The 14254-nt window shown below is 41.0% G+C and overlaps 1 protein-coding gene across 3 annotated transcripts in view; it reads right to left on the bottom strand.

Annotated features, from left to right (window-relative positions):
• Positions 1-1233: 1233 nt before the first annotated feature.
• The window catches only part of LOC110533842 (ephrin-B1), a 79502-nt gene continuing 66481 nt past the window's right edge, over positions 1234-14254 (bottom strand). For 2 of the 3 annotated variants that reach the window (XM_021618384.3, XM_090186556.1), the window contains exons 3-5: positions 12166-12258; positions 8903-9040; positions 1234-6166 (exon numbers count right to left, since the gene is read on the bottom strand). In XM_021618384.3, coding sequence (XP_021474059.1) covers positions 5784-6166; positions 8903-9040; positions 12166-12258 — 614 coding nt within the window. In that variant the 3' untranslated portion in view covers positions 1234-5783. Of the gene's footprint in view, positions 6167-8902; positions 9041-12165; positions 12259-12417; positions 12464-14254 lie in introns of those variants that run through there. The other variant, XM_090186557.1, reaches the window with a different exon arrangement.

A 14254-nucleotide genomic window follows, 5' to 3' on the forward strand; every position in this document is an offset into this window, starting at 1 on the left:
ACCTTAATCCCATTGAGAACTTGTGGTCAATCCTCAAGAGGCGGGTGGACAAACAAAACCCCACAAATTCTGACAAACTCCAAGCATTGATTATGCAAGAATGGGCTGCCATCAGTCAAGATGTGGCCCAGAAGTTAATTGACAGCATGCCGGGGCGGATTGCAGAGGTCTTGAAAAAGAAGGGTCAACACTGCAAATATTGACTCTTTGCATCAACTTCATGTAATTGTCAATAAAAGTCTTTGACACTTATGAAATGCTTGTAATTATACTTCAGTATTCCATAGTAACATCTGACAAAAATATCTAAAGACACTGAAGCAGCAAACTTTGTGAAAATTAATATTTGTGTCATTCTCAAAACTTTTGGCCATGACTGTACACTAAAACACCCAGTTTTTTTCTCTCTCTCTCTCTCTCTAAATCAAACTACCAAGTTCCAAACTGCCTCTGGAAGCAATATCAGCACAAGAACTGCTTGTCGGGAGCTTCATAAAATGGGTTTCCATGGCCGAGCAGCCTAAGATCACCATGGTTGATCATGGTTCGGGCTAGGCCCCTTCGTTCCAGTGAAGGGAAATCTTAATGCTACAGCAAACAATGACATTCTAGACGGTTCTGTACTCCTAACTTTGTGGCAACAGTTTGGAGGAAGACTCTTTCCTGTTTCAGAATGGCAATGCATGCATACGTGGACCCACGTGCATACGTGCATGCGTGCATATAGCGAGGTCCATACAGAAATGGTTTGTCGAGATCGGTGTGGAAGAACTTGACTGGCCTGCACAGAGCCCTGACCTCAACCCCATCGAACACCTTTAGGATGAATTGGAACACCAACTGAGAGCCAGGCCTAATCACCCAACCTCAGTGCCTGACCTCATTAATGCTCTTGTGGCTGAATGGAAGCAAGTCCCCGCAGCAATGTTCCAACATCTAGTGAAAAGCTTTCCCAGAAGAGGCTGTTTATAGCAGCATAAGGGGACCAACTCCATATTAATGTCCATGATTTTGGAATGAGATGTTCGACGAGCAGTGTCCACATACTTTTGGTCATGTAGTGTAGCTATACCACTACATTTATTTTGTTCAGCTAAGAAATGTGGCAGTCAAGATATACACTCTGAATTGCTTTTCAATAAAACCCATATCAGTGCTGCCTTGCGTAAGACACATTCTACTGTGCATGGTTCAATGCACCATCTGCTACATTTTGAAATAAAAGACACCAGATAAATTCCATAGGAAAAATTTATTTATCAATATGCAATATCAGGATTTCAAACTTGGCTCATGGAATTTCCATTCCATAGTAACTGGTTATGTTGAACATGGGTTGAAGCTGCGTGTGAATGAAAGGCGAAATATGAACGCGGAGCAGATACAAAAAACACAAATGCACTGGGATTGCATACATGTACATTGAAAATAATACTGTATCATGAACAGAAATAGAACAATGACAATAATGACACAGAGCAGGGAAAGTGAGCAACCAGTCAAACTGAACAAGCCAGTACTGTTTAAACTGTGATGAGCAGGAAAACCAAAACACTGTATTACTACTCTAATAACATGGAGCTGTATAAGTTCATGTACTGTACTTCCACTATCATGTCGCTAATCACTGCTCGAATATTTTCCTTTGTGAGCGGCCTGGCCACCACACACAGCACAGCAGAGTCTGGCTGAACTTGGCTGTGTGGCGGCTGATAGCTGAAGAAATGTCTGGGGCTTGAGCTGCTTTATCATTAAAGAGAGCCAGAGATAATATTGTGATCATCTGCAAAGGTCAAGAGAGCATCTCCATTTCACCTTGAGGGCTGACAAAGGAGTGAGATCGAGCCATGTATGCTGGCATTATTTATTTCCTAAAGTCGCAAGCTCAGCAGAGCTCCAAGCACGCAGCTCCCCCTTGGACTCTCACAACTAGAGATGGAATGACTGTATTTAGGGAAACTTGCCCAGAATAATATACTTCCAAAGAGATGCCCGGAATAATGTTCTGTTCATCTGAATATTTTATATCAGCATGGGTTTATTTATTTACCTATGGAGTATGTTATTATACTCAGATGAATCTTGATCAAGGCATTAGATATTTAACTGGTTGCTGACCCTCCCCTGTTTTACGTTCACTAACAGTTCCATTGATTTCAAGGGGTGACAGTCACAGAGAAAATTGATTACATGTATAGTAGAGTGTCTAGCCCTTCTCTAGGTTCTCAATCCAGCACCCACAAACAAACAATCTGGGACAGCTAGAATGAAACTAAGGGGGGGGGGGGGGGGGGGGGGGGAATCTCTCATGCTGAATGTATATGGTGAACCATGATACGATGTTCTTCTCTCCTTGCAATGCCTGACACTTAAACACTGTCTCTAAGAGATGTGTCATCTATTATCGGTCTCTAAAAAAAAATCAGGATTTATATGAAATGTATTTCCAAAAAGACACCTATTTACAAAATTCTGCATACAAAAAAAACAAATATGTTCATAAATGGGGCTCTATTAAATGTAACTTTTAAATTGATTTTGTTTCACATATTTACATTATTTTAGGCCACTGAACCAACCAAACAATAATAAACAAGCAGTAAATGTATGTCACTTCTAGGACCACATGGTGTTTGTGGTAGTGTTAATTGAAGACCATACAGTGGTGTAGACATTATCCTTCCAACATTTTGACGATTATCATTGTATTCAACTATACCTTTACCCAATGACAAACCACACACAATAACCACACAATGTTTGTTCAATATCTGAAGAATTTGGATTCTGTTGGTCACCAGTTTGTCATTGACTTCATCTGAGTTTTTTTTTTTTTTTATCACTTATTGAGTTGTGCCCTCGATAAAACTTAGTTACAGTATTGAACAAAATATGTTTAAAAAAATGTAATGCCAAATCATGATTACAGTCATTTTACATATGTTGTAAACAATGTATTTTTTCAATGTAGGTGTCAATGTACAAGACACTAGGAAGGCAATAGTACATTTTTTCTAGGTCCTTTTTAAGCCAAACAAATGTGAATGTATCAACATAAATCCAGACTGGGAAAAAATAAAATAAATGTTTTGTTATAAAAGAACAGGCAGTCTGCTATAGCCCTCAAAGCAAACAAATATGTCTGTGTACAGCACAGGAGGTTGGTGGCACCTTAAGAATCTGAAACAATGCCAACAAACTGGTCGCACATGTCCTGCTCTTGCTGCTATACTTCTTAATAACTTTAAATAATGTCAATGTTATCAGCATTAAAAATATGCCAGAATAACCTCTACTGTAAATACAGGACAGTATCTATCTTCTTTCACAATAAACACAGACAACTAAACAACGGGACAAACTTCAGAACATGGGGATAAGATATTGACACAGAAAATACTGTACGTGTAATGATTTGTGTTGAAAACTATTTGGTACCAGTGTAATCTTCCCTGGTCTTTGAGGTTGCCATGTGATAGGAATTGTAAGTCATTAGTTGTCCTCCTGAAGACACCAGAGATGTTTAAGCGCCACCCCGTTGCGGTGGTAATAACTCTTTAGGAATTAAAAAAGCCTTTTCATGAGCAAGAATAGTTTAAGATAAAAATGTTCTGTATTGCAATTACGTTTGTACAACCATTTGTAATGTAGAATCATTATTTACTTTAAGTGTCTACTCTGTGCCTCATCTGCGCTAAGTGATTTTGAAAGGTTTGGTTTTCCCACCATCGCACAGCTGAGGAGAATAGGGACTGGAGCTGGTTGCCAAACTCTTTCTATTATCATTTATTCTCCTGAAACTAGCTTTTATTGAGATGCACAACACACATGATTGACATTACCTGCACCCACTTCTCATTCTGAGCACATGACTGATCCAGGCACCATGTCTACAGTATGTGACTATGAATGAATTCAGATCCAAAAGAGAATGTGGAAAACAATAAAACCATCCTTAGCAACATCCCTATCCATTCCATTGTCTCCGGGTGCAGAACTAACACTACAAATGTCATACCATTCGGTGAACACCACTCATTCCCTCCAAAGCCATCCAATTCTTCTGAGAGCACGACCTTTAGGTAGGAGTGAAAGGTTTGATAACATCTTAATTGTGCCCACACTTTTTCTGCTCATACAAATCAGATCTTGTTATTATTTTTCACTGAAGGGAAAACTCAGGCCTAATTTAAGAGGAGCAAAACCCCTTGAGGCTTCAGATACAGAAGTGACTTGTCAATTTGAAACAACCTTTGTTTTCTTTTATTTCAGTCATGATGGCCTCTCACCATGATTGAGTATGAGCTATTTGTTTTTTATTCATTTATATCCAGGGTGAGGCAACTTCGTTGCTCGTTTTTTCCCGCCACAGTTGCATAACTGACTTTGCCTGTTCAGACAAGCTTAGAAAAGTAGAAGAGGAGACACTTATTTCACACAAGTATGTCACCTAGATGTGTGTTTTTTTTTAAATACAGTACCAGTCAAAAGTCTGGACACAACTACTCATTCAAGGGTTTTTCATATTTTTTAAAAATGTTCTATATTGTAGAATAATAGTAAAGACATCAAAACTATGAAATAACACATATGGAATCATGTAGTAACCAACAGGACAATGACCTAAAACACCTCCAGGCTGTGTAAGGGCCATTTGACCAAGAAGGAGAGTGATGGAGTGCTGTATTAGATTACCTGTCCTGCTCAACCACCCAACCTCAACCCAAGTGAGATGGTTTGGGATGAGTTGGACTGCAGAGTGAAGGAAAAGCAGCCAACAAGTGCTCAGCATATGTGGGAACTCCTTCAAGACTGTTGGAAAAGCATTCCAGGTGTAGCTGGTTGAGAGAATGCCAAGAGTGTGCAAAACTGTCATCAAGGCAAAGCGTGGCTACTTTGAAGAAAATATATTTTTATTTGTTTAACACTTTCTTGGTCACTACATGTGTTATTTCATAGTTTTGATGTCTTCACTATTATCCTACAATGTTGTAAATAGTAAAAAATTAAGAAAAACCCTGGGATACGTAGGTGTGTCCAAACTTTTGACTGGTACTGTGTGTGTGTGTGTGTGTGTGTATATGTATGTATGTATATGTATATATATATATATATATACACACTGTATATATATATATATATAAGAGAAAGAGTGGCAAAGTATCACTAAAGGACACATGAAAAATATTAATATTTACCATAATATTGTATGTATTAACTAGATATACAGTAGAAAATAAACAACGTTGAAGGAGCAGACATTGGTGAAGAGGGAGCTACTGTAGGTGACTGATAAAAAAGAATAGTGCAGGTAAAACATATTAAAGGGAAGTGTGTTATGCTATATCATCACACTGTGCCTTTTTCTGTCTCTGAGCAAACCATGAAGGCTTCATTACAGGAATAGAGCCCATGAGTGACAGCCCTATCGCGGGTCCTTTGTTTGTGTAGTATACCCTGTTTGCAACTTGTCTCCATTGTCAGAGCAAAGGCTTTTCTACTCCATAGGCTTGACCATCTTACAGTCCTCTCAGACACACAGAATAGCAAAACTTGGGTGAATTCAATTTCTAGCAAGAAGCAGGAAGAGAAGACGACACAAACCCTCCAAAACCTGCCCTTTGGCCTATCTGGAAACAAACAATTATTCAACTACCGTGTCCATGACAACCTGTTTTTTATTTCTGTTCTTGTGATGCTATTTTGAACATCAGATGGACAAGGTAGTAAAAGGTAGGCCAGAATTCTCCCCTACAAGCAAACATCCTAAAGATAGTCTTTGCTCAGACCTTGTAGTAGATGTTGGCTGGGCTTTGCGGGGGCATCTCCTGGACTATATAAACCGGATGGCCGTAGTCCCCGCTCACCTTCTCGTAATGGGGGCAGTAGTTGTTTTCTGTAGTCCGTAGAGGGATGATGATGTCACTGGGTTCTGAGCCAGCGTTCCCAGAGCACTTGGGGCTGGCCAGCGTGCTGAGTGACAGAGCGGTGGTCCGCTGCTGGGTGTGCTTGCGGTTCCTCTTCCTCAGCTTGATCAGCAGGACGATGAGGATGATGATGATCAGCAGGAAGATGACGCATCCCGCCCCGATGGCAGCAAACAGCGCTGGCTTGGAGGCAAAAATACCCTCTGCTGAGTTGGACTTGTTGTCCTGGTTCATGGTGTCTGTGGATGGAAAAATAAAGAAATCAGTTAGCAGCAGGGAATGAACAAGTGGTGGTCTGCTTGGCAGCCAAGTCAGACAAAGCTGTACTGTTGCTGATCAGGATAGAGGTGGAACCCTGCAAGGGTGCAAATGGGTTCTCAATGAGAAAAAGGCTTCTTCCATTATTTCTCTGAATTGACTGAGTAGCTAGGGGCTTCCTGACTGTGTGGCCTTTGTGAGCGTGTGGGGGTGTCCGTTTTCCACAGATGATAGCTCATTTCTTCTTGGCATGCATCCTGAGAGCGAGTGGAGGATTAAACTGTGTATGTTTAGCCATATGTTATAACTCCACATGAGGGGGTAAAGGAAGAGAAACTGTTTAAACGTATATAACCGGCTGCGAGGGAAAAGAAAACAACACCAGTCCCTCTATTAGACACAGAGGATGAGGATTGAGTCCAATTAGAGTGGCATGCCTATTTCCTGTGTGGTCCTGAAGCCTCCCTCCCTCCCTATCCCTTCCTCCCTTCACTATGTATACTTCACTGCATCCCAGCGCTGCCTGCCTGGGAGCACAGCTTCCGCCGCTGTCTGCCTGCCTGCCTGCCTGCCCAACGCTGCTGCTGCACTGTCAAATCAGAGGCTGCTAGCTGCATTTACACTGGGGGTAGAGGAATGGATTCCACAGTGATCCCAAACATAACCAAATCACCACTAGAATTATTCCCAGCTCTTATTATTTTCTTTCATTTTGCAGGGTAAGACGGCCCTGATGAAAGGGGAAGAAAATCCCATTTCAAAGTTGACAGATGGAAAACAGTCAACTATTGATCTTACACGAGACCATAGAGCCCAATGTGTGTTGAAGGCAATGGAGCTGATCAGTGTCTGTCAGTCCCCACTGCTTTTATTTTCCAGCATGTCGAGTGAACAGAAGACTAGTTTGTGAACAAAAGACTAGTTCGTTCTCGCTCATATTAATGAAGTCAAGACCACCTGCCGGTTAATGAGCATGAGGACGTTATCGTGACATGGAACATTAGCTTTCCTCAAGATCGTCTGAACGATTCTAAGACACTAGAATTATTCAAATTACTTCTGGGTGAACTCATTTTCACATTTGCACCTAACTGTAGACCCATGCCAACACTTCAGAATGTTCTGAATAATTTATAGAAATCTATTCTGGCCATCTCTCTACCCAGTTTAATTTAGATGCTGAGCATGAATGACTGTGAGTGTTATTATAATGTGCTTTCCTCACACTCTGCTGAGACCTTTTCTGCTTCCAAAGACCTTAATGGCTCAGGAAAAAAATGTGCATACAAATTAAAACGAGGTATTACCTCTTTGTATTACAGAGGCAAAACAACATTTGATCTTTCCACTGAATGAATGATAGGCAGAAGGAAGCAGCTTGATAAAAGCCTTTTTCTGCCATAATAAGCAGATACAGATAGTACCTGTGCTCCTCTGTCAAAGCTTCAACACCACAAAGGCAAAGCATTGTACCGGATATCTCAGTATATTTTCACTTTAGTGCAGAGGGATAAACCTCCCACCAGTATCTCTGACTGTTTAAATGCTGAAGTATTTGTAAATTGAAACGTATCATTTTGCTCCTGCTGGCAGCTCTGACAATAATCCCATGCATTTATTTTGTCTGTTGTCCTGATTGGCTTTGGATCAGTTGTGCCCATTTAGCCGCCGTTCAGCATTCAGCTGTGCATACAGGCATGATAAACTGTGCACCTTTATTACATTCCTCTTCACCTGTGGTATGAGAGAAGTCAGACGCAAAAGGTTGTTAGGCGGAGCTCTCATGTGCAGGTAAAGGAATAGGACAGAAACAAAAGTTCAAAGTAACACACCAAGAAAGATGACTGTCAAACCTTCACATTGAAAGAAAATCCCACTGTGGGAGACTTGGCAGCTCTCCAGGATGAGAGGGAAGGCCATTTTGTTTGTCCTGCAGCAGAGCCAGAACTCTAGGGCCCAAATGAATTTCTAAACCTATGTAAACTTTAGCATTTTCTGTCTCCCTGTGAAAAAAATACCATTCTGGTGACTGAAATCCAAGCAAAACAAACACAAATTGCTATATCTAATGTGCAGAAACCCTGCTGATGGATTTATTAGTCTCTGATAATTGTATCATCTGCGGCTAGATCTCAGCCGAGCAGATATGGTTTTAATTTTTCATTACCACACTTGAACACTGTGTCTATCTATCCACATTACTACTCAGCATAATTAAAAAAAGTAGATTAGTGTAGCTTTCTCAAACCAAAATGGAAAAATATAATACTTTTGTGCCTGTGTTTGTGCATGCATGTGAAACAGAGGATGCTGGTGGGTGGAGCTACAGTATAGCAGGACAGGCTTATTGTAATAGCTTGAATGGAATAAATGGAGCGGAGTCACACATGTGGTTCCCATACGTTTGATGTGTTTGTTAGTGTGCCCTTATTAGTTCTAGTCTTTACAATGAGCCAATCCTCCTATAGCTCCTCCCACCAGCCTCCCCTGGACTGAGAGAATATGTGTGTGGCAGACGTGGGGAAGCATTGTACTTAGAAAATGCAGTTACAAATGGTTTCACAATGTGGGATACAGTATTGGAAGTAAAACCATGACCTTTTGGCATTGAAGGTTACAGTCCAATCCACTGATAATGAGGACTAGAACACAAAACAGGGAAACAGGGCTCATACTGAGACAAATATTCCTTTTCCCACAAGTTTGAGCATCCTCACCTTTGTTGCCTGGCTCCACAGCCTCACCACTGCCCCCCTTTTTCTTATATGGGCTGGTGGTTGTCTCCTTCACAGTGTTGTCCTGGTCTTGGCGTGGCTTGTCTGTTATAACTGGGTCCGGTACAACTGTGTTTGGGTCTGCAATTTAGATGAAGAAAGTCAACAAAGTTAGATTCTAATGTGAATATTGTAAATTCTGTTGCTCTTTTTATAATTTTCCATTAAAGATTTGAAAATGGAGTTTGGAATGGGAGCCATATTTATCAGTTCCTTTGAACTCAATTTCTTCAAAGTAGTCGATGGCACACTTTTCAATTTAAAAACGGACAAGTTATGATGTCATATTTTGAGACATGCATGACAGTATCTGCTATACCTTGCCAAATTAAGATATAATAAATTATGTAACTTGTCTCCTGACAAAAATGCATTTGTTACTTTTTTCATGGTTCCCCTGAGTCTCAACAATGTCATGCAGAAGTCTACGGGGATACACTGGCATTAAGGGAGATTTCATTGACTGGAATATTATTGAAGTTTACTGCCCCTCCTTCCAAGAGAACTTAGAGCTCTTGGAATTATTTTACTGTAATAGTTTATAGAAAATATTCTAAATGTCCAATTGTTCTATTTTTAGAATGGCATTTTAAGAGCCCTAATGGTGGTGTTTTCTCTTTGGTTATTAACACAGTATTTATAAAGGCATAGCTACAGATATTCATTAATTTAAACCAGCTCATTTTGCTGCTACAGTGTGCTATGTATAACCTAAACTGCACCCTTAGTTTGTCTGTTTGATTACAGTTAAGAGAACTATTGTTCCAGACGCTTTGGTGGTGTGCAGTCTGCTACTGCTGAGTGCTAGTTTCTAATGTGCAACACAACAAATGGATATGTCAACAACCACTAAAGAATCTCCATCCCAAAGACAATATCACACATTTTAACATGACAGCTTGTTTTATAAAGACATTACACACCCCATACTAATATAAATGTGACCAATTCACCTGAGTTTCAAACATCGACAGGCTTGGCTCTTTCTCATTATACTAACATTTTGAAAGCTTTGTCTGCAGATAAGAGAGAGTCCATCAAAGCCATCAGCCTCCCTTTAAACTACCCAGCATACGGTGCCATACAATCTCATTTCATGGGTGAATAGTCATCTTATAATTGCATAAAATTCAATGTTCATATACAAATCAATAAATTAAATCTCATAGTGTGCAGTACTACAAGAGTGACTCAGTATGAGGAAGTGTATCAGCAGATTAACAGTCTACTATATATCCAGATATTGGTCATATGATCGTCTCCAATCATTGCCATTTATGTTAACAAAGGCATTTTGTTAGAGATAAAGTTCTCTCCATGAAAAATATAGGAATGACTTTAAAAAAAAAATTACAAAAGGGTTTATAGCTTACTGTATGTATCCTCTTCTGATAATATTACATTTGTTCATGTTGCTTTGTGTGTTGTTAACAATCATACTTTAGTGACCGTTGCCCTGGATGAGTCAGTGTAATAAAAGCAAAGAGACGATACCGTTTCTTCCTTCCTTTATTGTATGTAAACCGTTTCTCTGTGTCTACAATATTTGTGGCAACAGAGTTGCTATGACTCAGTGGCTGAAAATAGGACCCAATCCTTCAGCAAACACGCAGATGAATGTACTATGACCTAGGATCGGTAACGTCATTGCTCCAAATCTTAAAGAAATAAACCGTTGCATTCCAATCGTAACTACCTGCACAAGACAGCACAGTTAATGACATCTATAATCTTTTTACTTCCTAGCTTCTAACATAATGGGCATCTTGTGCATTAAACACAGATTTACGCAAACAAGTCTTGAGAAAGACAAAAGGAATGTCAAGCCAACTATGATAATTATTATCTAAGGTCAGCTATTCAAATAATCCCTATCTGTAGAATAAGAGTCTTATCGGCAGACCCTCCCTTTGTGGTTTGTTTGTTTTGGATGTGTGGACGCTGACTAGGGCAGTGATTAAGACTGACCCTGCCACTCCTAGCATGACGGCAGGCCAAGCAAAGGTCTCTTTAGAGACCTAGCTACACTCTTCGAAATAACCTAAAAGGGTTCTTCGGCTGTCCCCATAGCAGAACCCTTTTAAAGAACCCTTTCCAAGTTTAACTATTTTGGGTTCCATGAAGAACCCTATCCACAGAGGGTTCTACATGGAGCCAAAAAGGGTTCTCCTATGGGGAGAGCCTAAGAACCCTTTTGGAGCCCTGTGTAGATGAGTGGGCCAATATATCAGTGAGGATTTAAGGAGAGGGAGAGTGCATGTGCTGACTGATGCATATATATGGAGAACCTGGGTTTTTCCAGGGGTCTCATCTGTTCCACATGGCTGATGGTGCGTGTGGTAAACGTCTTTATTCCTTCATCACATTGATTTGTGTTGAATTGGTTTGTGTTGGCCTCATAATCCACTGTCAGAATCATTATGTATTGAGACAAATGCGTATACATGTTGCACAGTGTTATTTCTAAAAGCTAGTGGGGACATGCCATGGCAGATTAGACAGCCCACACCACACCAGTGTAGAATGCCTGGAAACTCTTGCCCCACTTATCTCAATACATTGACATTATGTTAAGGCTGCTGCCTCATTTGGAAAACAATGTTAACACTTATTTGAGTTTGTGACACTGTGAGAGACAAAGTTCAAATTTAAGAGTGACAGTGTGTGAGAAACCTGGGCTCTTCAGGCAAAGCAATCTCATTCATGTTAGACCAACAGACAGGTAGGATAGGACAACAGGTAGTCCATAACATGCTCTATGGAATGTCCTCTATGTTTTCCACAGCTTTAATTTGTCATTGTGTGAGTGAGTTCTTTTGGTATGTGTGAGAAAGTGTTTCAGTGTGTCCATCTGTATTTGCACAATAGCTTTTCTTTGTTTCATCTTTCCCTTCTCAAAAAAGAAAAGTAAAGAATGGAGTGAAATGTGATGTCTGAGGCCCTTATTTTATGAGGGATGAAGTCACTGGGCGACTCTCCACACACTGTGAGCAGCGGAGTATCCCACTGTAAAAACCCACGCCCGGGGTGTCTGGCTTTATGAACAATAGCTCATGAAACGCTCCTCTTGCACTGCAGTCATGACAGTCCCCATACAAAGCTTTCATTATCACTCATCCATACTTATATCCTGCCTGGCTCTATTGTGACTGCCTTTTACTACTTTTCTGGCATTCCTGCCAGCCCGCATCGAGATGCTTACTTACCCTGGCCCACTTTCATGACGATCTTCATGGAGAGGGTGTTGCAGACCCCTCCTTCCCTGTTCTCTAGACCCTCCAGGGTCCCATTCGACGTGGCTGTGATGAGACAGGAAACAGTGTTGGCACATAAATAATAATTACAGCCACTCAGAATTAATGTATGGCTTGATTGTTCATTCATGAAGAGAAAATATATTTGCTTCATAAGATACAATCTAAAATACTTTTTAACATCAAGCTGTAAATATTGCTTACAACAGGTTCATTTTCTAAACCGCACACTGGTAATGTCCGCTCAGGCTGTGGAACCATATAAAAACAAGGCTCTATTATTTTTGAAGGTGCTGCTTATATCTGCACATAGGGAAGGAAATGGATGATGAAAAGTGGTGTCTCCTCCTACTAAGACATGGCTGTGATAGTAATCTGATCCCAAGGGAATGTGGTGGCCTTCAAAACACTGCTGAAATCATACATGTGGAGAGAGGGAGGTGTGCACAGTGCACAGTCCAAAAATGTATATGTGGTAATCACTTTTACCCACTTCCTCCTCTATCTCTCATTCTCCTCTATAACACAGGTTTTTATTCTTTCCTTTTTGCTGAAGCAATGTACCAAACATTTGGCAAGGCATGTTATGCCAGAAGCAATTATCGCAAGCTGCAAATGCCAGGGGCTTAGCTTTCTCTTTCGGCATGTCCTGTAATTAGAGACTGGGTGGCACAATGGCCTGCAGCCCTTATCTCTGAGGGGCTTTCCTTCAAATCAATATCCACTGAGGGGAGCTGAGGAGGCCGGGGGACAGGGGAGGCCAATAGGATCTCTGTCGCCCTGTGTTGCTTCTGTCAGCTTCGCTTCCCAAGGACTTAAGTCACAGAAACGGGGCGCAATTGGCACTCTCTATTCTAAGTTGGGACAGAAAAGACCAAGGAGTGTGAATATGGATCGGGTTCTCAATAATGCTTTCAGCCCATATATACGAGGAGGTGGTTTCCATGCCAGTGAAAGCTGGGGCCCGCCCTGCCCTGTGTGATTCTTTTCAGACCTGCTCCGTGGGTATTTTTACCTCCAGAAACCTCCACTTTTTTCTCCATCTGCTCCATTCTCCCCCTCACATGGCACTGAAGGGACGGCCACCTTATTAGCTGGTCCAGATTCCTCTCTCATTAAGAGTCATGAATGAGTTGCCATGTAGGAGAGTGTTTGACTAATAAGGTCCCTCTCCAGGAGAATCAAAGCCCCTCTCAGTGGAGCCCAGGCACAATGGCGGTGGGCCGGTGAGAATGGGGCATGTGGCGCTGCTCCAGCAGAGGTATTCCACCACACCACTGGCTCAAATCACCAACCGCTCAACAACACAGAATGGGAGGCCTGTGAACCTGATTTCACTCTTTCTTTCCCACATTTTGTTTTTTCATTCTTCAAGGATGCAATTAGAAGACAGAGGACACACAAAACCGGGCTCATGACAAACATTTTGGATTAGCTATTTCTTCTTATGGAGCAGCCAGATAGAATAACATGAGAATTTGAATTATTTTGTTTTACAGGCAAAGCTTAAAGGAGCTTATATTGATGACATTTCACTAATGACACCCTGCATATACTGACAGCCGTACAGTATGGCCAATCAAGAGACATTATAATGGAAAGGGATTCATTAAGTTAAGGAGCTTGAGAAGTACAGCGAAAAGCCAATCTCATTGACTATTGGCCAATGCAGGGAATAAACGTGGAACCTAGCCTCGTCTACCTACAAGCCGCGACCTTAGCTGATTACATTACCTGACTGTCTCATTCACATTGCATGCTACATCATGCAGGGTACTTTCTGTAACTCTTTTACTACTACTACTACCACCAAATGAGACTTCTTTGTCAGTCGAGAGAGGCTCCAGCAAACTAATGTTGGGTTTAAATAAAAGTGACAAGCTAACCTTGAACGGTTTGATGGAGCAAGAGAAGCAAAACCCTAGACACAATTCATTAGTATTTTCTGATTGCATTAACCACCAAATAGACTTACCATGTTTCTCAAAAACCAACTGTCTCATACATCCTATATCTGTCCAGTATTCCACAAATAGAACCC

The sequence above is a fragment of the Oncorhynchus mykiss genome, chromosome 10 (assembly GCF_057628025.1).
Source record: "Oncorhynchus mykiss isolate SJ-2025 chromosome 10, ASM5762802v1, whole genome shotgun sequence".
NCBI classification, from domain to species: domain Eukaryota; kingdom Metazoa; phylum Chordata; class Actinopteri; order Salmoniformes; family Salmonidae; genus Oncorhynchus; species Oncorhynchus mykiss.